The sequence below is a fragment of the Hydra vulgaris genome, chromosome 05 (genome assembly GCF_038396675.1).
Source record: "Hydra vulgaris chromosome 05, alternate assembly HydraT2T_AEP".
NCBI lineage: Eukaryota > Metazoa > Cnidaria > Hydrozoa > Anthoathecata > Hydridae > Hydra > Hydra vulgaris.
This window is the reverse complement of record NC_088924.1, coordinates 15,951,902-15,974,846: the sequence shown is the minus strand read 5'-3', so window position 1 is coordinate 15,974,846 and position 22,945 is coordinate 15,951,902. Positions and strand designations below refer to the sequence as shown.

The following is a 22,945-nucleotide window of genomic DNA, read 5'->3' as shown; positions in this document are numbered from 1 at the left end:
TGTCGAAGTATTGAAAAAACGGAAAGATGTTTCAGATTGCCTGGCAGGTTTTTGTTTTGACACAACAAGTTCAAACACCGGTGTTCACACCATTGCAATTACTATCATTCAACAGGCATATAATAATTATTTAATGCTTTTAGCCTGCATACACCATATCCTTGAAATTATTTTAGCTGCAGTATTTGACCATCTTTTTCAGTCTTCAGGACCACAGATTGGAATGTTTTCTTGGTTCAAGGAACCATAAAAACTTATTGACAATACCCAATACAATTACTTATTGACAATACCCAGTACAATTGAGGCTTCTGACATTGAAGTCAAATCTGAACATACAGTTGCTGAGTTTGTATGACTAAACCAGAAGAAGAAAAATATGTCTAAAATTCCTAGGAAATCAAATCCCAAAAAATTAAACCAGGAAAAGATTACCTAGAGCTCATCCAACTGACACTAATCACACTGGGTGAAGATAATGATGTAACTTGTTTCAGCCCTCCAGGTTCCTATTATTGTGCCAATGGATGGCAAAAGGAATATACTATCCTAAAATCTATTTGTTCTGTAGACAATTTAAACGTACAGCATACAAACTACTGGGTTGTCATATCTGTCTTTTCATCATTACTATATATGCAAAAGTTTGGCTTAAAGCTTCGAGCAGTTCTGATGCTCCATTCAATAGGCCGGGTGAATAAAAAAAAAGCAATTGCTTTTACTCAGCATTTTTAACGTAATTGTTTATCGCTCGAATTTTTATTCATGTTAAGCTAAACAATTTACTCCAGTAATTGCTCAGTTTTCTGTGAATAAAAATTTGAGCAAAATTGCTGAAGTTTTATTTATGTAAAGCTAATTAATTACTGAGTAAAAGCAATTGTTTTTTTTATTCACACAGCCTAATGACCTTTGTCTACTCCAAAGTCATGAGTCTTATCTTACTTTTAACAATCAGGTAGCACAGTAAGTGACCGGGGCCCCGACCCCAGCTAAAAATGAGACTTTTTTTAAACACAACCCTGGCTAAACTATTTATTAAATACTGGCATATATTTATATATTTTCAAACTCTTATTTACTTCCAACAAGATTGCAAGCAACCACTATCAAGTTATGAGTTACTTTAAAATAGAGAATAAGTAAAAATACTAGGAAAAGGTTAACTGAAGACTTGAAAGGTGTAAGTTGTATATAAAAGAAAAGCATGAAGATGGCTAATAATTATAAATTTTTTTTGATGTACAGGGAAAAAAACTAGAAAAATAAACTTTTTTATAGCATGAAGAGACAGACACAGTAAAAGGATGCAACTTGTAGAATAAGAAACAAGTAAGAATGAGTTTTGGTTTATTGTAATAGAGATATTAGCTTGTTTGAGCATTGACCATGATTGCATTTGTAGAAAAAAGAAAGAAATGCAATCTTACAACATTGGGAGAGTTTTTTTTAGGTTAATTCACACCCCCAAGACTGAAAATGCCACTACAGACGAGGAGGGTACTTAATTGTGGTTATAACCCTCTCTCAACTATATAACTCCGAAACACGAACCTTGACAACCAAGGCTACTGTGCAGAGAAACAAGTTGAGCGCAGTACTATCAGGGACATGGAAGATCAAACTCGGTACCTCTCACTTATGATGCAAGTGCTCTACCACTACACCACTACCACATTACATTTACAATGTGCTTTTAGACTTTGTCTGAGAATAAGAGGGTTGTTATTCATCAATATAGAAATACCAACATTATTGCAATATTATTTTGCAGTAAATAAATTTTTGCAGTAAAGAGTTTTTTTGTCTATCAAAAACTGCAGATTTTAAGTCCAGAATTTAAATCCATAAACCACAGCAAGCCTTAGGCTGTTACAGAAGAGAGATCAGATTAAAAATTGGCTGCTTGTTCTAAGCAATCAAAAAGTGAAGATTTTTTCTCAAGTCAAGAGTTTTATGTTGAGTCGTCAACAAATAGAGCCACATTAGATGTTAAATTTTCATGAAGATTGATATTGCAGATAACAGAAACAATACAGGAGCAAAGATATAAGGGTACCACAAGATACCTTGTGGCATTCTTACAGTTACTAACATTTTCTTACAGCATTCTAACATTTGATATAAGATACAAGATTTAGTCAACTGAGAATAACAGAGCTTAACATCAGATGCGACCTTTTTACATTGGCTTCTTGGAATAATAAAAGTACATTTGTTCTTAAGAGAGATGTTCTTGTAAAAAAGATGAAATAAATGATTATTAAAGCAACTGCTCATGATGGTGAAAAAAATATGGAGTAGATGAGGATTGATTTAAAGAGTAGGAATAAAAGCTTCCAAACTTTTAGTCCAGAAGGAATAGAAGCTTCTGAGATGCCAAACAAAAAATATTAAGCATGAGAGTCACCAATGACTGTGCTGAGTGTGCTGTTAAGTTAGCAACAGACTTCAATAATGTGCTAACACTTGATAAAACTGAACGGCAGTTAATACTTCAAATTGTTGAATATCACTTAAAACTCATGATCATTCTGTTTAAGAAAAACTTTAAAGCAGAATAGAAAGTTATCATTCATTACTCTTGTGAAAACTTTGATAACACATTATATAGCACCCTTAAATATATTGTACCATTTATATTCAATCAAATTTATGTGATAAGAAAGTTTACTGTTTTATCACCTTTTTTTTTACAACTTTGAATCTCTTGAGCAGTCACTAAAACACATCATTTAAGCTTGCAATTTTGAACTTATTTTCCTGACCACAAACCACATCAAATTAGAAGGTAGCCCAATAAAAATTCAAAAAGTTTTGTTTATATATACAATTTTGAAATGGTCTAATGAAGCTGCAATATTAAAGCAGGAACATTTGGAAACCACTTTCAATTGAAGTTTTATCAAGGAAGGGACTATTAAAGGGTTAATTGTTCTAACATTAAATGTTGAAGTTTTTATTTCATTATAACCTTGATAAAACAGAAAACAAGCAACATTATTTTATATTTTTCTTTTATAATTTATATCCAAAACCATAAGAACTGCCTTTTCTTAATTTATACTACATTTTTTTTTTTTTTTTTTTCACTCTTATGAAACTACTAACAACAATTCTTACTTAACATTTATTTACTAACTTTTAAATAAAAATCACTTGGTAAAAAGCAATTAGATATTTAAAGATCAATGGCTTACAGAAATTAATTTCCCTGGACTCTAAAAAGAGAAATGTGTAATCATGCACTACAACCATAAACAACAAGAGCAAATCTGATAGTAAAAATTCAGCAAAGCTACTAAAATACCTAATAATATTTTTTTCTTATGAAAAAGACTCTCATAGGCCTACAATACTAAATGTAGTAAATGTCAGTGAAGTGCTAAATGACAATGACAGTAAAAAAAAGAAAACAAATGTGGAATCTAAAAAAAAATTCATCTTCATTAATGAGGAAATCAATAAAAGTATTTCTTTTCCAAATGTCAAACTTCATTTCTAGTCTGTCATTACCGAAATTTTGAAAATTGCCAAGTTGTTTTAAATTTTTTAGTCAAAAAAGATGTGCTCCATGTAGAGCTTTAATAAAAAACACAGCAAGAAATTTTAAAAGTTGAACATATGATGGAACAGTTTATTAGCAATGACTCAGCAGTTTCTTAAAATCAAAGAACAAATTGGAATTGTTCTGATCAACATTTCTTTCAACCTCATTTGCACTGAAGATCAGTTAGCCATTTTAACTAACATTGTTGATGCTCTTAAACCAGTTAACCCTTTCTTTCCCAATTTATGAAATAAAAAAATAAAAAAATTACAATGACATTTAATATTTTCAAAAAACAATTGTGAATCGGCGTGTTCATTTTTAATTGCACATGTTGCCATCTAGTAGGAAGTAGCAAAACTTAAGCATTACTTAAAATTAAAAAAAAAGATAAAACAGGGTTTGATTTTTGAATTTAAAGTTTGTGTTACCGAATGGCAACATTAAGAAAAGAAAGGGTTAAACTTGCAGTAGAAGTACTTTGCAGGAAAAACCCCACCCTTTATAACTTTAGAAGAAATCTTCACATTTATGATTAACATTCTAAAGATTAAACGGATAAAAAAATTTATCATCAATATAAAAGAAGCAATATCATTAGAGATAACAAAGCAACTTGGTGAGCCTTTACAAATATCTGTCTAATCCAGACTACTTTCACGAGATTAAAATATTTAAACTTTTCAACACATCATTAAAAATGATCTTGAAAAATTTGCCAAATCCAATATCAATATCTTTTGTGAGCTTTTTCCACAAAAGATATTAAAGTCTTGGCTCAAATGGAGTATACTAGAGAACCCGATGTTAGAGGCCATTCAATATTTAACAAAAAAAAGCAGAGACATCTCAAATTATGAGTTTTGGCTATGAGTTTTTGCTGCTTTAAAGACTAATATTTCCAAGAAACATTAGTCTTTAAAGCAGCAAGCAAAAGAACTTCAAATCTGAAGATGTTATTCGATGCTCAATCAAAGTAAGCATTTTCAGCTGCAGGGCTGTTTGTTACAAAATTTTGGTCAAAAATGAGTGATGACCTGCTTAAAACTTTGTGTTTCCTAAATTTCAATTGAAAATAAATCATAAAAATAATAGAATTGCACTTTCATGCCTGTCAATATTAGATAAATGTAATAAATGTAAAATATATATATATATATATATATATATATATATATATATATATATATATATATATACATATATATATATATATATATATATATACATATATACATATATATATATATATATATATATATATATTTATTTATTTATATAATATATAAATATATATATATATATATATATATATATATATATATATATATATATATATATATACATATTATATATATATATATATATATATATATATATTTAGTTTCTATATTAGCTAATTAATTTCTTTATCTAAATATGTCAAAAATGATGCAATGTTTCCAAAAATTAAATTTTTGGAAAAAATAAAACTATTTTAGTCCTGAAGTTAATGAAGTATGGCACCAGGTACTTCTATGCTGAAGATACCTGGTGTATCCGGTTGACTATTAATGTTGTTTGGCTAATGCTTTTCTGGAAAGAAAGTGTAATATTAATTCTATATTTGTTTTTCTCACACACTTTGTAAATATCTTTACTCAATATATATATACATTTGCAAATACCCCCGAGGGTATAATAAACATTATAAACGTTATATACAAATGACACACCCACAACGTTCCTTCTGTCGCAATACAACAATAGTTTATATAATACAGTTATTTACACTAATTACAACACCCCTTGATCTCTAGATCACAAAGTCTGCATACTTATTTGGAAACCTCCGCACTCGCGTCGATCTTCAGAGATTTAGGTTATCCGCGATGGGTTCTTCCGATTCTCTGATAGACAAGTCAGCTACAATGGGAGCAGGACGGACGTCCGACATGTGTCTCGGCAATCCATTGATTTCTACCGAAACTCCTCGTCCTTCATCTGAGACTCTTCCTCTGTTCCATTCGCTCGTGCATTTTGAGTTAGGTGGTTTTACAAATACTTCTTGTCCTTGTGTATAGTTGTGGAGAACTTCCGCGTTAGTTTTGGCAGAAATTGTGTGTGGTTTCCACTCGTAGGAAAATATAGCTTTGTAGGGGAGCGATGTTTCCTCTCCATTTTTTCTGGGAGCTATGTTATACCAATATACCATGTTTAACGGGTCTTTGCTACTTCTGGCTGCCATGCGCTTGATTGTGCGATGATGACGTTCAACAATTCCATTTCCAGATGGCCTGTAAGCGCAACGAAACAAGATGGACACTCCCCAATCTGCGCATAATTCACCAACGAGTTTTGAGCGATAAACATCTTTCGCAACTTTTCCTGACTGATTCAACGTCTTTTCTGCAAACTTTCTCCTTCGGGTATGTTTGTTTCATCAAATAAAGTGTTCGATTGACTCCAAAGTGATGAAGATTATGAAACGACTTCACATCAGGCGGTACAATGTTTGCTGTCATTGCAGAATGGTTTGCATGCAGCCAGTTCTGTGGTACCCTCGTAAGAGCATCGGCTTTGTTTTCTGCTGACTTTACCAGGAAAAGTTTTAATTTTATATTGCACTCCTTCACAAGGTCTTCAATCAATGACAACCGGCGACGGACAAGTGGTTCTCCAAGACCGTGTACTCGAACGGGTTTGTCACCGATAATTAAGGATCTCAACCAACCGACAACAGTAGCCGAATCACACTTTATGTTAATACATTCGAATCCCCATTTTGTTGCTAGATTAATTCCTTTTATCACGGCTTCTAACTCTGCAAGAATAATGTGAGCCGTATCATCTTGTTTCCTCAGCCACGAACAGTCTTCTACTATTTCTCCAGCCACTTCCAAAACTATGCCAACAGCTAAACTGCTTGCATCGCACCACACTGTTGCTTTAGAAATGTTTTTGACATTCCATGACCCATGAACGGGATCTTCCTTTGTAAGTCTTTCATTCAAACTGCTTACTAATTTAACAACTCGTTCGTTCACCAAAGAGTCCCATCCACAACTACTCGAAACTCTTTTTAGATAGCTGCACGAAGGGCGCAGCCAATTTGCTATTGGAAAATGTCCGGTCAGCTGTCCGCACCAAGAAAAGATTTGCCGACGTGTCATTTTTCCTTCCGGAACTTTGGGTATGTTGTCACGTTTCCAACGGACTTGGTTGCATTGTTTGTACACTCGCAATCCAAGCACACGACCACCGACAAGTTTTTCTGGCAACTTAGAATCCAAGCCATATTTTTTCAAGAGTTCTTGAACTCTGCAACTTGACACTATGTTATTATTGACAATGATATCATCAATAAATGAATCCGTCCCAGACTCGACAAATTTATCTAAGGATAATACCTTTTTTAAGATTTTAGTCATTATTCTGGGCGCCACATTTAAACCAAAACCCAATCTTGTTAGACAGTAACGCTGCCCTTCATATTCCACAACTTGATATTTCCATAATGCTTCGTCGACACGAATTTGCAGGTACGCTTTCTTTAAGTCGATTATCTCAAGATTTTCTCCCAACTTTCTCCAGTTGCGAAGTTTGGTACTGCAAACATCGCCATCTGCAGTATGACTGGATACAAATTGATTCAACTCCCGGTAGTCCATCACCGGACATATTTTTAACTTATTTCGTTGAGTTACTGCCATCAATGGAATGATGCCATTACATCTCCCTTCAAATGGTTTCAGCCATCCCTGTGCTATCCATTCACTTATTTCCATTGCGTACTCACTTTTAACGTCCTCAGAGATATGATAGTTTGGAATTTTGTTAGTTAACGTTGGTGGTTCCATCAGCCATTTCCAAGACACGCTCCAACTGCCGTTTTTGAATTCTGCTACGAAGTCTTTATCAATCAGCTTTAGAATAGTAGACGAGGATACTTCACTCGTTTTTTCTTGAGAAACAGCAGTAGCACCGATAGCTAGTTGTTCCACATTGAAGTTTATGGTTTCGCCGTCTCTCCCGACTTGGACACCTCCAAGCAGTCGTATTGCGTCCATACCAAGTAGCATTTGATATTCGGGAACAATGTCTGCCACCAGGCATTCCAAATCGATGGTGGTATCATTTATAGAAAGATTAACAACAATCTGGTGTTTTATTTCAATTGAGTTTCCATTCATCATAACAACCTTTTCTCTTGCGAGTTTGACATTTTTTGCATTTATAATTTCCCGACTTAAAATGGATTTGGAGCATCCAGTATCCAACAATGCTTTTATTTTTCTTCCATTAACATATACGCAAAGAGTTGGCGGTTTTAAATTTTGTGGGAAGCCGCTCGCACAAAAACGGGTGGCTTCCCTTCCACGTTTTTTGAGTTCGTACACTTTTTATAGCAGTGCAGGGCCAGGTGATTGTCCATTCCACACACAAAGCACCTCTTCTTGTCAATTTCTTCACTACAATTTCGACTGATATGTCCATCCTCGCCGCAACGGTAGCAAGTTACGGTCTTTCTTCCTTGTCCTTGAGGAACCTGCCTTGGACTGATGGCAACAGGATTCATGCAACTAACAAAACATGATTCTTTACGACGTAAAATTACCAAACTTCTTGATTTTTCAGCGATCTGGTACAGCGACATTGTTGATATTGAGCATGCGGTTTGCAGCTGTTTTCTTGCTTCGTCAGGTAACCCGAGAATGAATGCGCACCTTATCCACTCTTCCCTTACGTGAGTTGATATTAGCTTGCTCAGCCTCGTTAATTCTGCGAGATATACATCAACAGACTTGTTCTCTTTAAGACATCGATTTACGAATTCTTCGTATGCTGTTAGCGGAGAAGCAGAGAAGGCAGTAGTCAGTGCATTTTTCACTTCTTTGTAGTCTTCTTTTATTTCATCACTAAGACCTTGACAAACGGCAAACGCTTCGCCAGAGAGAAATAAGGGGAGCACCACATGCAACTCGTCAACTTTTTGAAGTTTTGCAACCAGTTCCAATTTCTGTATCCATTCTGAAAACTCACCCGAACCATCGTATTGCGACACCAAATCTGCAAACTTTATCACTATACTCATGGCCGAAATAGCTTGTAATATTAATTCTATATTTGTTTTTCTCACACACTTTGTAAATATCTTTACTCAATATATATATACATTTGCAAATACCCCCGAGGGTATAATAAACATTATAAACGTTATATACAATGTAATAAATGACACACCCACAACGTTCCTTCTGTCGCAATACAACAATAGTTTATATAATACAGTTATTTACACTAATTACAGAAAGTTCTTGAAAGTATTTGTTAACAATCTATTTACAGTTTCAGATGGTTAAGGATTCCAATTATTTATGATACAGTTTTTTCGAAACCATGAATTATTTTGTACTGATGTATGAGATCTCCACGTTTCCTTCTGGTTTTCAGAGTGGCTAGTCCAAGAAAGATGTTTCTTTGTAAGAAAGATGTTTCTTTGTAAGAAAGATGTTTCTTTGTAAGAAAGATGTTTCTTTGTAAGAAAGATGTTTCTTTGTAAGAAAGATGTTTCTTTGTAAGAAAGATGTTTCTTTGTAAGAAAGATGTTTCTTTGTAAGAAAGATGTTTCTTTGTAAGAAAGATGTTTCTTTCTAAGAAAGATGTTTCTTTCTAAGAAAGATGTTTCTTTGTAAGAAAGATGTTTCTTTGTAAGAAAGATGTTTCTTTTTAAGAAAGATGTTTCTTTGTAAGAAAGATTTTTGAGCTCAGTAATTACTTTAGTTGCTCTGTGTTAGATTTGTTCGAGCGTTTATATGTTTTATGAGCGTTTGAGACAGACATACCTCTGAGCTTTCGGAGCATTATGTTTGCTTTTGACGCTGCCAAATCAACCTGTTGTTTAACTTTGAGGTCATCTGAAACAAAGCACACCAATTTCAGGTTCAGGGGTAGTGAATTGTAATTGATGATGTGTATTGTCTTCTTTTTCTATTGTGTAGTTGTGTGATTCCTTATTTTGCCTATACGCTACACATCTGTTATGTAGTTGTGTGATTCCTTATTCTACCTACATACTAAACATCTATTGTGTAGTTGTGTGATTCCTTATTCTGACTACATGCTACACTTGTCTGTGTTGAATAGCAAGAGTCATTTTTTTTCTTGCAAAATGACATCAACAAAGTAGACTTACTGCTTTGTTGATGTTATTTTGCAAGAAAGCAGCATCTTCACTCGATTTTGCAAGAAAGCAGCATCTTCACATTTTTACATGCTATTAATAGCATGTAAAAATGATGAAAAATTGAATTTTTCATTTGATTTGTCTTATTTGTATTTGTACCTCATTGTATTTAATTTTTTATTACTATTATAATAAAATAATTTGTAATTGACAGATCTCATTAATGTATTTGTATTGCATTAGTGCAAAGTTTTTTAAGTATATACAAATGTATATACTTAAAAAACTTTAATATAACTTTTAAAAATTTTAATATAACTTTTACATACTTTTACCAAATTAATAATTTTTAATAAAACATAATACACATGTATTTAGTAAAACATTACAAATGATTTCTTTTGTAAAGAAGAAAAATATTGACAAAACAATTTGAAGGTAAAAAAAAATTAATTTTGTTACATAGCTAATTGATACACCTTTTTTAAAACATGAATGCGTATAAACTTTGCAGCTAGTGTTCAGGTTTAGTAATTTATAATCTAAAAATAAAAGAACTAAAATAATTCTTTTAAAATTATTTAGTTATGAAAACATACGTTAACTTTTGCCCACATAAAGCAAAAATCTGTTTAAACCAAAAAAACTTGTTTAATACAAAAATATTAACAAAATCAAATGTTTCACTAATTAAAACTATCATTAAGTGGTAAACAAAAATAATATTTAATAAATTTAACTTTTTATCTATCAAAAAGAGGATAAAATAAGACTTTTTAACTACCAAAAAAGTTTAAGGTTAGTGTTATTAAGAAGTATACACAGTTACATTGATCATACATTTACGCAATTTAATAGGTATCCTTGAAGAATAAAAGGTTCCTTTTGAAAGAAGAAATGGAAAGTCATATCTTAAAGTTATTAGATCTCATATTTAATAAAAAACTTTGAAATGCAAACCGGGTTTTTTACAATAATTTTTCAGTAAATATGTCTAGTTTAAGATTAATTACAAAAAAGGTATTGATCTATTCATTTCAAAACTTTAGAATACTAATTTACATGTAAATACCTGTAAGAGCAAAAATTCTATCTTAAGAAACTCCATGTGTTTCAGAATAAATGCTGTGATCCACTGTTAGTTCATAAAAAAAAATACAAAGGTTAGAAAAGCCTGGCATAAAGTTTTTATGAATTTTATATACTTACTTGTTATAATTTTAAGTTCATTATGTTTGGTAATACTAGGCACATTTTTTTGTATTGAATTACATTTTTTATTTCAGCATCTTACATATGAGTCAAGTTAAGAATCATAGGTTTAAATAACAGATTCAATATTGTACCTAGTCAAAAAATTTGTAAAATAGTCTAATTAAAAGCTCTCACTGAAATTGATACTGATAACATTGATATTCCTGATGATAACACAAATGAAAGCATAAATAAAGAAAATATATTTAACATTCAACATGAAGCTGATATAAATAAAAGGAGTCAAAAACTTTCTGTCATCTTCTGATTTTCTTGATTTATAAATCATATGAGCATTGGGAAAAGAAACTTAAAACTATTAGAACAGTTTTCAAAGGAAAGTTGCCAACTTGTTTAAAAATTCCATTGACAGAGATTGAAGTTTTTGATAATAAATTTATTCTTGATTTGAAAAAAAATGTTAGTTTTGATCAAGATAAACTTGAAAAATACTGTTTATTTAGGGACAAGATTCAAATAATGACTTTGTTCTTACAAGAATGGTCAATTGAAGCACCTAGTAAGTATTTTGAAGTTTCAAAATATCAAATAAGAAAATCTTGATCTTTAGCAAAGAAGGAAGGAATTTCTGTAGTCCTACAAACTAAACAAGGTAAAATGCTGTATCAAGTAAATACTTTAGTGAATAATTTTTATAAAGATAGTGAAAACTTTTGCCAGGCGCCTGGTCAAAAGAATTTTATAAGTATTAGTCAGAAAGTACATATGCAAAAGCGATTAATTTTATCAAGCTTAAAATAGTTATTTATTTCATATAAAAATCTGCATGTTAAGTCAGTTTTTTCCAAGTTTTGTGTTTTAAAACCTAAATGGTATTTTTTGCTTAACTCATCAGGAACCCATTCTGTGTGCATTTGTATCTACCACCAAAACATAAAGTTAACTCTCTTACCCATTAAAATTAATTTTAATGAACTATAAAAATTTGTTATTTGTAATACACAACAAAGTTACACTGATGTACTTAATGTCCAAAAATCAAATCTAAATTAAAAGAAAAACTAGTTGAACTAATTGGGGAGTTTTAGGAAGAAGATACAATTGAATTTAACCAATGGATACTGATAGATCAGATTGTAAACACGATAACCCAGCATTGTAAATGTGTACTACTTTTCTGAAGGCTATTCATCTCAATGTTAAAACAGCAGAAATATCTTTAACCTATGTCAGCATAAATAAAACATTGAAATAGATGCAAAATGTGATTTCTTTGCAACCAGCCGTGGAAAGCAACCTTGTGGCGGTATAGGAGGAACAGATATAAGGCTAATGCTTATTTGTAGAAAATTTTTACAAATCAATTATTAAACTCACATGATATATTTACATATTGCACTAACAACATTAAAGGTATAAACTTTAATTTTTATTTCAAGAGAAAGTTTGATAAACAAGAATATTACAATCTGAATGATTTAAAAATATAAAAACAATACCAGGAACAAAAGAAGTTCATGAATTTATTCCTGTATGTCAAAATAAAGTTAAGATGAAATACTACAGCGATGACACTATATCTAATTTGACTTACAAGTTTAGAGATTGTGAGATGCAAGGTGATGTGCAAAGTTGATGAGCAATTGAAATTTAAGCAAACATGGTAATTGAATCTTGAATAATTCAATAGCTATGTTGGCTCCGTTATATCAATTATTACTTAGAATTGACAGTTTGTATATGTCCATGATATGTGTATGAGAATATTTTCCGTTATTATAATGTAATCACTTTATTTTGTTTTGTTTTACAGTTCAAAGAAAAACAAAGGAATGTTTGTAGTTCACTAATTTATATGAAAAATTAATTATTCATAAAAACACAAAGTTTAAAAAAATAAATAATGTGTTTTAAAATTTAAATTGAGTTTTTTTCATGGACATGGATAACATGGATAATGCAGCTATACGCTTAAGTGAAAATACCTCTTATTTTTTGATTAGCTCCAAGTGAAAATACCTATTTTTAATATTTAAATATTTTAATTAAATTTATTAAATATGTATATTGCAATTATACACATAAGTGAGAATACCTCTTACTTTCTGGTTGTGCTTAAGCATAAATACCTACCAATCTCTTGTCTTAAATTTCAATACCCTTTCAATCGAAAATCAAAACTAAATTTTTTAGATTTATCTTAAGACTTAAGCTTAACATGTTTACTTTTATATTATATTAAAAACGCCAATTGACACTAATTGATTTACTAAAAATTATTAAATCTTTATTTAAATTTTTATATAGTAAATATTATTATGAATTATAATTATTAATAAATATTATTAATAAATAATTAAAAAATAAATAAATATTAATAATAAATGTTTATTTAAATATAAAAAATTATAATTTTCTGAGTATGGCTTAGCATCTAAAAATATGTGGAAAATTTCAAAGCATAAAATAATATAGTTTAAGGTAACAACGTTTGTATCGACTTGCTCTTGTTACTAAGGACGTTGCTAGGGGAGCATGATAAGAAAATTTTTTACTGAGTTTTAGGTATAACTCCTAAAATATTTCTTATGGTATTGTATTTTGGGATATGCGGCTAATTACCATACCGACTCCTTTTTAAGTTTATAAGAATACGTAAAATGCCGTAAAAAATAACCTGTTTACAACAATAATATATTATATTAACTAAAGTCTATCTTGCGGAATTTTATTGAACGAAAAATGCTTTTTTGTTTGTTTATAATTATAGTCCGCCATTTGCAAAAAGGGCAAAAGCTGGCCATGGCAAAAGCTGAAACCAATGTGTGGAATAAAAGTTAAAAATGCAAGTCAAAAGTTCCCAATAAATTTTTAATAATTATAACATACTTATAAAAGTTTTTTTATTAGCCTATGTTTATTAAAAAATTGTAATTCATAAAAATGCTTCAAAAGCGTCTGTCGTTTCACTTTTCTATTCAAAACTTTTATCCCTTTCTAATCGGAAGTGAATTTAAGAATCATAAATTATTATTTTACAAGTATTCTAATTTCCTCTTAACTCTTTTACATAAACAGAATTTATATTTAAAATATATTTACTTTATTTAAGAAGAGAAAAGTTAAATTATATTTGTTTACAAATTTAATCCGCCATTAATGTAAAAAGGGTAAAAGCGGCTTCACTTTTCGGATCGAAGTTTGACATCTAGTTTATATAATATATCATTGGTTTACAAAGATGTCCATTGAAAAAATATGGTGGCCTATAACTCAACCTATTTTTGAAATTTCTTAAATCGTAAATTATGACGTTTTTGATTTTCAACCGACAATTTTTGATTTTTGTATTTACACACTTGATTAAAACATGTGACACTAATTTTTAACCAACTAAATTGTTGACTTACTGTATTTTTAAATAGTAGTATAAATAAAAAGTAGTATAAATAAAAGTATTACTGAATTTTAAAACTACTGAATATTAAACCTAATGTATTTTCAATTTCATAACTACGCCTTTCCGGTATGAATTTTGTATAGTTTGTCGTTGATTTGTAGACGAACCAAATTTGATTAGCCATGGCGCAGTTGAAGCGCTGTCTTTAGAATCGGGACGTATCAGGTTCGATGAATGCTTGGAAAACTTATTAATTGTTAATTTAAAAAAAAAAAGACCAGATAATCGGTTGAAAATGAAAGCCTATAAAATAGGTCGAAAAATAAATCGGTCGAAAACGAAAACGTCATAAATCGGTTGAAGATAAAAAAGACTAAAATCGGTTGAAAACAATATAGGCCTCAGTAGGTTATCTGAAAATTAGTTCCACTTTAGTAGATGTTCTTTTTGTAGAACAACTTAGTAGGTCGAGATTTTTTTAGGTCTAACAATGATTGGTGCGGCGGAATTGTGTCGCAAAATTTTGATTGTCGCAAATTTTTATTGTCGCAAACTTGATAGTCAAAAATGTGAAAAAGGAATAGTGTCTCAAATTATCGCATGATTGATTGTCGAATAACAGAATAAGGAATAATGTCGCAAATGAATTTAAGTAACAGTATCGAAAGCAAAAAAACGGAATAGTGTCGCAAATGAATCTAAAGAATAGTGTCGAAAACAAAAAAACGGAATAGTGTCGCAAATGAATCTAAGGAAGTGTCGAAAATAAAAAAACGAAATAGTGTCGCAAGGTAATATCTTTGACTTTCAAATAGCTTGACATTTTATTTTGTTTTAAGGTATTAAATAATTTTTGAGGATAATTTAAAACCTTTTGTCACCCATGGTTATTCTAGACTTTTGTTTGTTTTATAAAAGTTACATTTTAGAAAGTTTTTATCATAAACTTCAAATAAATGTTCCTTAAATGATAAAACATTTGTATCGTTTGTATCATTTGTATTAAGCGTTTGAAAACGACCTGTTTTCAAACGTTTTATACGACTTGTTAACTCACTTTTTAAAAATTGTCCGGATAATCACTTCTAACAAAACATTGAGTATGTAGTTTGTTGTGGAAAAAGTACCGAACCCCAAAACCCATCTATACAGTGCTGCTACCAAATCCACTCACTAAAGCTGGAACTGCTGCTACCTATAATCATATTTACTTAAATAGAAAAATAAATTTTGAGTTGTGGAAAAGTTGCCTATTCCACAATTAACATGGCAAAAATAAACAGTTCAGATTTGGAACATTTTCTAATAAAAAGTGATTGTGATGATTCAGATACAGATAACAACCCATCTTTATCGGATGATGTCAGTAAAGGTGTGTATATAATTAATAAAGCATCAAGATGCACTTTTCATTGAGTTTATCATACAATAATATAGTTGACAGTCTCAATATTGTTTGGGCAGTTTTTCTTCTAGTTTTTTAAAAACTAACATGTACTTTTTTATTTTTATTTTTTTTTTTTTTTTGCTGTATATATTTAATCATACCATAAACATATGTAGCTACAAATAGCAGGCGCAAGAAGAAGACAAATTGTCTTATCGCCAAGCCCCTTAATATATACCGAAGTACAAAAAAATAAAAAATAGAAGTCGTAAAACCACAACATATAAAACGTTTTTATATAGAAATTATAAAATTCGTAGGTCCTGAACGTCCTACTTTAACTAAAATAATTCACTTTTATAATAAAAAATTTTTTTTATATAATACAACAAATAATGTAAAAGTAATGCAAACAAATATTTTTAATTGCAATTGCAAAAAAAAAATATTACAAGTAGGCAAAATTTAAATACCATTGTAAAATATTTAGTATAGCAAAGATATAAATTTTTAAAAAGCATGCACGCAAATACTCATAATCCTGAAACTTTCTTTTTAAACCAGTATAAACCTTTAAAATTATTTGGAGTACAAAGCAAAGTTTTCATGAAACATAAATTTTTATAAAAAAAGAAACTGAAGCAATAACAATTGACATAATTTTTTCAAAGTCTGAAAAGTTGATAATGACCGACGTTGGTTAGGTTTATCAGTACCAACCCGCAAAGTTTGTTGCAGATTTGAGTATTTGGAATCAATATATTGAAGAAAACCCAAGACCTATACCAATAGCATATTCTGCTTTTGACATTTTCGATAATATTCCTATTTTCACAATTTCGGTTTATTTTCTATTTCTATATTATTCTGGAAAGTCCCTTTTCGAGATTATTCTCTTTTGAGCTATTTCGATCTTATTCTATAAACTATGACTGAGAAATGGAGAAAATGCCTAGATAAAAAAGGACATTGGGAATTTGCTTACAGACCTTTCAAAAGCTTTTGATTGCATTCCGCATGCTTTGCTTATTGCTAAATTGAATGCATATGGTCTCAGCAGAAATGCATTAAAGCTCATTCATTTGTACCTTAGTAATGAAAAACAGAGAGTAAAAATAAGTGATCAATTCAGCTCTTACTCTAATACTTTGTTCGGCGTTCCACAAGGCTCAATTTTAGGTCCATTACTAATTAATATCTTCATAAGTGATCTTTCTATTTTTACCCAATGTTGATATAGCAGGATATGCTGATGATAACACTCCTTTCAGTGCATAAAATAACTTAAATTCTGTTGTGAGTGACCTGCAAAACGCTGCATATCAATTTTCTTCATGATTTGAAAATAATGGTATGAACGCTAATCCAGATAAATATCATATTATTATTATTAGTAAAACAAGCTCTCTTTAAATTAACATCTGTGATAGATAAATAGTCTTATCTGATAATGAAAAATTACTTAGTATAATGTTTAATAATGAACTTTTTTTTGATAACCATGTTAACAACTTATGTAAATCGGCAAGTCAAAAAGTTAACGCACTCTCCAGGCTCGCTTCTTTAATGTCTCTGAATCAAAGAAAACTTATACTTAACGCTTTTATTACCTCTCATTTTTCTTATTGTCCATTAGTTTGATTATTTCATAGCAGAAAACTTAACAATCATTTTAACAGAATACACGAATGAGCCCTTAGAATTGTATATCAAGACTAATAATCTCCTTTTGAAGAACTACTTATAAAAAATGGCTCGAAAACTTTGCACCACATGAATGTACTTGTGACACTATTCTGGTTTTACTATTTGTGACGCTATTCTGTTTTTTCTATTTGCGACACTATTCCGTTTTCACTATTTGTGATAGTATTCCTTTTTTATGTTTTCGACACTATTCCGATTTTACTGTTGGCGATATTATTTCTTTTCACTATTTGCGACAAAATTCCTCTTTTTTTGTTTTCGACATTATTCATCAAATTCTTTTGCAACACTATTCCTTTTTTTTATTTTCGACACAATTTATAAAATTCATTTGCAAAACTATTCCTTTTTTTTTTTTGCAACATTAGGCCTTTTTAATATATTCGATAGTATTCCGAAATTCATTTTTTGACATTATTCCTGTCACCCTATAATTTTTAGGTGTAACTATGATTTTTAGGTCTAACTATAAGATTTTTGTAGGTCTAACTATTATGAACATACATCAAGAAAATTGCTGTAAAAAATATAAATATGCAAAAAAGTTTACAAAAAATTTCCTTGACTCCGTTGAAGTACGTATGTAAAAAAAGACAACATATATGTTGTTTGTTGCTATAGCAATCAAAAGAACTTAAAGTTAAAATAACGAAGATTAAAAAAAAGGAAATTAAAATATTTTCAAGGTCTAATTAAAATAATACCTAATTTGCTACCAAGTTTAAATTTCCTTTTTTATTTTTTTTAAATATTTCTTATTTCATCTTCGTATTTTTTGCATGTGTTAATATTTTTGGTTATAATATATTCTTTCTCTAATAAAATTTTAATCTTACTTTTAAGCTTTTGGAGCAAATATTTTTTTTGAAAGTTTGATTTCAATTTTTGTTGGTGTTTTGACAGGGAATTACACGAAAAACACAATTGTAATAGCGCATTCTCTAAAAAGCCTTGCACACAATCCACATCTGGAACTTTCTATTGATCGAGTTTGCTAGGACTTGCAATTACTTTTTCCAAATGATTCTGGGCCTCGGAAATTAAACTAGTAGTTTGGTTAGTAAATTCCAGCATTTATGAAAAATTAACTTTTTGTTTTAAATATTAATTAGCTGGGACCAAATATGCTAATATTGTTATAATCAAATATGAGAAGCCTACTGGAAAATGGAGTTTCTAAATATGGAGTCGAGAACTGTAATAGAATATCACATTAACCTAAAATATCACCGCACCGATATACTAAGCGTCGCACTCCTACTATAAATGGAAATAGGCTAATAATTTGAGAACCATTACCATATATTTTGATATTATTTTTTATTAGGAAATCCTATATTTGTTTTTGCATATAATTTCAAAAAAAAAGAAAATTTGAAATTATGCGCAAAGATTGTTTTTTTCTCTTTTTTTCGGATTAGTTTAGTTTACCGGTAAGAAATAATTGGAAACCCATAGTTTTCTTTGTTAAATATTAATGCATGTTTATTTATTATACCATTTTGATTTTTTTAATTGTAAATGAAAAAGGTTTTAGGAGAATAATCTGAGTCAGTTCTCTATACACTTCACACTCGTAAAATTGAATTGAAGATCCTTGAGTTATAGATGCTTTAAAAATTGTATAGAGGATATCTTTAACCACATCACAAAGAGTCAAATAAAATATTCCCATTTATATTCATCAGGCCCAGTTGCTTCATTTCTTTTTATTGCTTTAAATGTTATTTCAAGTTCACTATAGGTTAGATTTGAAAAATTCAAAGTTAAAAAAAACATGTTAAATTCGGCGGCCTAGAACTTGTGCTTGTGTTATGTTTACCAGTAATTTCTTTCATTACTTGCCAAACTCGCTCTGAATTATATTTGTACTTCATAAGCAAGTCCGAGAAGTAAACTTTTCTGCGGAGTTTATCAAATAGATTTTTATAGACTTCATTTTTAATTAATTGTTACCTTTAGATCCATAGGAAAAGTTGGGGCACAGTGGATTAGATTTCTTTTTTTTTAAATTGAGCAAAAGTAAAAATATGTGTTTTATTTTTTTTAAGGCAAAAGAATTGAGATATATGTCCTTTATGATAAGAAATCACTGAAAGCAAAATATTTATTATCTTACGGCTCACAGAAAGGTTTAAAGTGAGTTGTGTTACGTGGTTCACTATGCCCCAGTACTGGGGCACAGTGAATAAATGAACACAACCGTGAATTAATGATACTAGATAGGGGCATAGCCAAATAACTTTAAGTCTGAGGGAGTAAAGACACTGTACACTATACTTTTGGTATACTATTATTAATTAGATTAGTATAAAATTGAAATAATAAACATTTTGAAAATTGAGAATAAAAAAAAAGAATTTTTTTGATAACAAAACTTATAAAAATATTGAAAAATTAAAAACAGATTCAAATATTATTATTTATTACTTGAAACTAATAATTTCATTTTTATGTAGTTTGTTTGTTAAAAATGCATGAATTTAATTTTTAAGATCATTAATGGGCCATTTTGAATCAATCTATTCACTGTACCCCGGTTCACTGTGCCCCACCATAACAAATTAATAAAAGTCTAATTTCTTGGCACATGAGTGTTGTTAAAGGAAAAGCTAAACTACTAAAAAGAAGCAAAAATATCAATAATCCGAATGAAAAACTTCAACTTTTAAAATTATTTCAACCATGATCTCCATAACAAACATGAGGAAAGTAAGAAAATTTACTTTAGTTTGCTAAAAACAAAAATTTGCTAAAAACAAAAATAGCTTGCCAAAAACCGATAGTCAAAAGTTACGTGGTAACAACAATGAATAAAGATTGCTGATATATAAGCACACAAAATGATTATATTATCAGGATGAACAAAATTCTAATCTTTGAGAAAATGTCTCTTATTCACTGTACCCCTTGATCCACTATACCCCAACTTTCCCTATTTGTTTTGCAGTTAGCCTTATGCAGAAAGAAATAGGAAAATGATCAGAAACATAAGTTTCTACAAACCTTTTTTAAGCGTTATATTAAAAATGTCTTTGGTTAAAATGTTGTCAATTAAAAAGGATGAATGATTTGTAATTCTAGTAGGTTTATCAATAATGGGTATTGTTTCCGTTTGGAATAAATGATTATAAAACTTTGCTATAATTTGTTTTTGATTATACTGGAAACAGTCTATATTGAAAACGCCCAGAATGAAATCTTTTTCTTTTCTTGGTTAGTTTTTTCTTTTAATTTATCGATTAAATATTTGCTTAAATACTTAGTCCTTCCAGTCCGAGGCTGATAGCAGCAGCTTAATAAAACATTTTTAGATTGTTTATTATTTCGGCCGTTAACATCTCAATATTTTTGTCAGAAACACTGATCTCGCGTCTTAAATTATATGCAACATTTTCTTTTATGTTCCGCCTCAACGCTTATTAACTTATGCTCTAAAAACACTGTATTAAAACCTAGAAGATGGAGATTAGAGTTCGATTTAAAATCTTAAATTTTCAGACATCATTAAATAGTTTAATATATAGTTAAATAGAAACTTCTATTATGGATGTAACTCTTTATTTTTTGAGTTAATTTTTATACAATATTTTAAGGGAGTATAAATATCCTCGTTGTCAAGTATAGTATATATATGTTTATATAAAACCGTTAAAAACAAAATAAAAAACAAATTCAAATCAATGCAACAGTTTCTTTTCATTCAAATATCGAAACGTAGGTTTTCCAAAAGGAAGTTGTGACGTTACCACCGTCATCCTGATTTAGACCGCCGTCTGAAGGTGCACATTCATGGAGTTGTATTTTAAGGGCCTCCCTCACTTTTCTGCAAAAATCGTTGAGCTCTACTTTTAAAGTATTTTTATTGTTCCATGCAAAACCACCATGACAATTTTTTGAATGCTCCTCTATTGCTAAATAATTCTTTTCCGCTATTGCTGAATAATCCATTTTCCTTTATACGTATTTTTCTGATGTTGGCAAATGCGAGATGAAATTTTTAATTTTGTTTTTACGATATAACATTTTTTGCAGGAACATTAAAGTTTGTACATGTCTGGTTAAGAATCAATACAAAAAGGAGGTTTATTTTTTGTGGTAAGTATAATATGTTGTAAACTTTTTAATGATTTAAAGACTGGTGTGTAACCTGCTTTTTTGAAAACTTGTTTTAACTTCGGGCTAATTCCTGGAATCTCCGGTAAAGATACAAAATTTTTTGATGAGATTGATGAATGTTGAGTTTCAATATTTTGTTTTTTATTATGTAAATTTTCATCAGTAAAGATACACAATTTTTTGATGAGATTGATGAATGTTGAGTTTCAATATTTTGTTTTTTATTATGTAAATTTTCTTTAGTGGTTTTTATAATATTTTCCAGGCTTGTTTTTTTTTATAATCGTTTTCTACAAAAACATCAATTAGAAATAATAACTCTTGTTCAATATCAATCATCAATATCAATATCTATCATCAGAGCATAAATATAATGCCCTATGAACAAATCTTTTGAAACCACCGTTTATAATTTTTGGATCATGGCATGAGTTTGATTTAGACGATCATGGCATGGCATGAGTTTCACAATTGCTGGATCATCAGGAAGAGTTATATATATATATATATATGTATATATATATATATATATATATATATATATATATATATATATATATATTTATATATATATATGCATATATATATATATATATATATATATATATATCACAAGTAAAAGATTAAAAATGCTACACATTTTGAATCATAAATGCGATAAAGTAGCAAATACCAGATTAAGTTAAGCTTCTCTGAAAGCTTCTGAAAGCTGTTATATATATTTTAAGGGCTTTATGATGAGATCCTGTGATCTTCTAGAAGTCCTGACGGTAATATATTCAATGTAAATTCACCTTATACATATTCTGGCAAATAAATAAATAACAATAAAAGTATCTTACTACAGAGGTAGCCGGAATATTGTTTAACTTATAAAAAAAGTCGATTTGTTGAATAAAAAAGATAAAAATAATAAAAAACTGGCTACCTCTGTAGTAACATGATTTAATCCATAAATATATGCGCACTGAAATAAACAAGAAAAAACGGTTACGAAAAACTTTTTTTGACTTTTTTAAATAATTTAGTATATCATTAAGTTAATAATATATAAGTATAATGCAAAAGTTTGATTTTTATCATAAGCAATTTTTGGGTTAAAAAAACATGCGTTTTTTTAACCCTAAAATCCTTCCTCGTAAAAAAGAAAAATTTTAAAAATTGTATAAAATCTTTTTTTAATTAGGAATTATTAACCTAATTCCGTAATAAGATATTAAAAAAGTTAAAATGGGAAAAATCTTTAAGAAATATAAGTAAAATCTTATTTCCTTAATTGTTTTCAAAACAGCTAAACTACATTACATGTTTTATGTATATCAACCTGTTTCTCCGCGTAGCGACCTTGTTCATCAAGGTTGAAAAGTATTTCGGAGTTTAAGAGTTGAGAGAGAGTTGTAA

The 22,945-nt window shown here is 29.6% G+C and overlaps 2 protein-coding genes across 5 annotated transcripts in view; both read right to left on the bottom strand.

Moving 5' to 3' along the window:
* LOC136080623 (TPR repeat-containing protein DDB_G0287407-like) overlaps positions 1-14,554 on the bottom strand; it is a 98,370-nt gene extending 83,816 nt beyond the window's left edge. The window contains exons 1-3 of one of the 4 annotated variants that reach the window (XM_065797511.1): positions 13,065-13,202; positions 10,789-10,851; positions 10,196-10,258 (exon numbers count right to left, since the gene is read on the bottom strand). The gene's annotated coding sequence lies outside the window, so the exon portion shown is untranslated. Of the gene's footprint in view, positions 1-10,195; positions 10,259-10,788; positions 10,852-13,064; positions 13,203-14,421 lie in introns of those variants that run through there. The other 3 variants (XM_065797510.1, XM_065797512.1, XM_065797513.1) reach the window with 3 other exon arrangements.
* LOC136080206 (uncharacterized) lies at positions 5,875-7,722 on the bottom strand. The gene has a single exon (XM_065796820.1). It carries the CDS (start codon positions 7,720-7,722, stop codon positions 5,875-5,877), a length of 1,848 nt encoding a protein of 615 aa, XP_065652892.1.
* Positions 14,555-22,945: the final 8,391 nt, after the last annotated feature.

What these genes read in the sequence shown, in the direction of transcription:
- LOC136080206 (XM_065796820.1), bottom strand. Translation starts at nt 7,722, where the DNA reads ATGAATGGAAACTCAATTGAAATAAAACACCAGATTGTTGTTAATCTT.